Here is a 1,016-nt window from a genome sequence, read left to right as displayed (position 1 = left end):
GGGGTGCTCAGAGGAGGGGGTGTTGGGGTGCTCAGAGGAGGGGGTGTTGGGGTGCTCAGAGGAGGGGGTGCTGGGGGTACTCAGAGGAGGGCATGTCCGGTGCTCAGAGGAGGGGGTCGGACCCCTCCGGTGCTCCGAGGACGGGTGTCCCCAGCGCTGACCGCACCCTTCCGCCAGGCACCGCATGCCGCGGGAGCAGTGGTGGCTGAACCTGCGGCTCATGCTGAAGATGCTGGCGCATTACCGCATCAGCATGGCCGACTACGTGTCCGGGGAGCTGGAGCACGTCACCCGCCGCACCCTCAGCATCGACAAGGGCTTCTGAAGCTGCGCCCCGGCTGCCTCTCCCCGCCCCCTCTCCCCCTCCCTGGAGTCTGCGGGCGGGCGGTGGGCGGGCGGGGGCTAGAGCCCTCTGGGTCTGGCCCCACGGCTTCCCCCTCTCTTCCGCTGCCCGCCGGGGGGAGTGCTGCCCCGGGGGGGGGGGGAGGGGGCCTCCGTGCGGGGACACCACTGTCCTGCTGTGGGCCCCGCTGTGACCCTGCTTCTGTGTGCACTGGCCACCCTGGAGGAGAGCTTGTCACCTTTTCTGGAAATAAAGTCACCTGACTGTGGAGGGTGACCAGTCTGTGGGGAGCAGGCCCTCTGTGATCTGGGGCGGTGGGGGGGGGGGGGGCAGTGGGCAGCTGGTGGTGCCCCCCGACCTGCACACACAGGGAGGGCCTGGCCTCCCCCAGGCTTGGGAGCATTTCTGAGCCTGGCTCTGAGCCCTGGGTCTGACCTGGAACGGTCCCCAGGCTGCCCGGGCTGGGGTCTCGGCAACAGAGCCAGAGACCCAGGGGCAAGCGGCTGATCTGAGCGAGGGAGTATCCGTGGAGACACTGGGAGGTGGGCGACGAGGGAGGCAGAAACGTCACCCGCTGATCCATCCAGCACAGGTTCTGGGGGTGGCATGGAGGCTTGTCTGCAGCATGACGCGGCACCGGGATCTCGGGAGGAGAAGCTGAACCTCAGTGACA

General features: G+C 68.7%; 1 protein-coding gene across 1 annotated transcript in view; it reads left to right on the top strand.

Moving 5' to 3' along the window:
- The window catches only part of PFKL (phosphofructokinase, liver type), a 15,190-nt gene extending 14,579 nt beyond the window's left edge, over positions 1–611 (top strand). Inside the window, exon 18 of the mRNA XM_049627740.1 lies at positions 178–611. Coding sequence (XP_049483697.1) covers positions 178–325 — 148 coding nt within the window. The 3' untranslated portion in view covers positions 326–611. The remainder of the gene's footprint in view (positions 1–177) is intronic.
- The last annotated feature ends 405 nt before the right edge of the window (positions 612–1,016 follow it).

The sequence above is a fragment of the Panthera uncia genome, chromosome C2 (genome assembly GCF_023721935.1).
Source record: "Panthera uncia isolate 11264 chromosome C2, Puncia_PCG_1.0, whole genome shotgun sequence".
NCBI classification, from domain to species: Eukaryota; Metazoa; Chordata; class Mammalia; order Carnivora; family Felidae; genus Panthera; species Panthera uncia.
The sequence above is the reverse complement of the archived record's forward strand: the minus strand, read 5'-3'. Positions and strand labels throughout refer to the sequence as shown.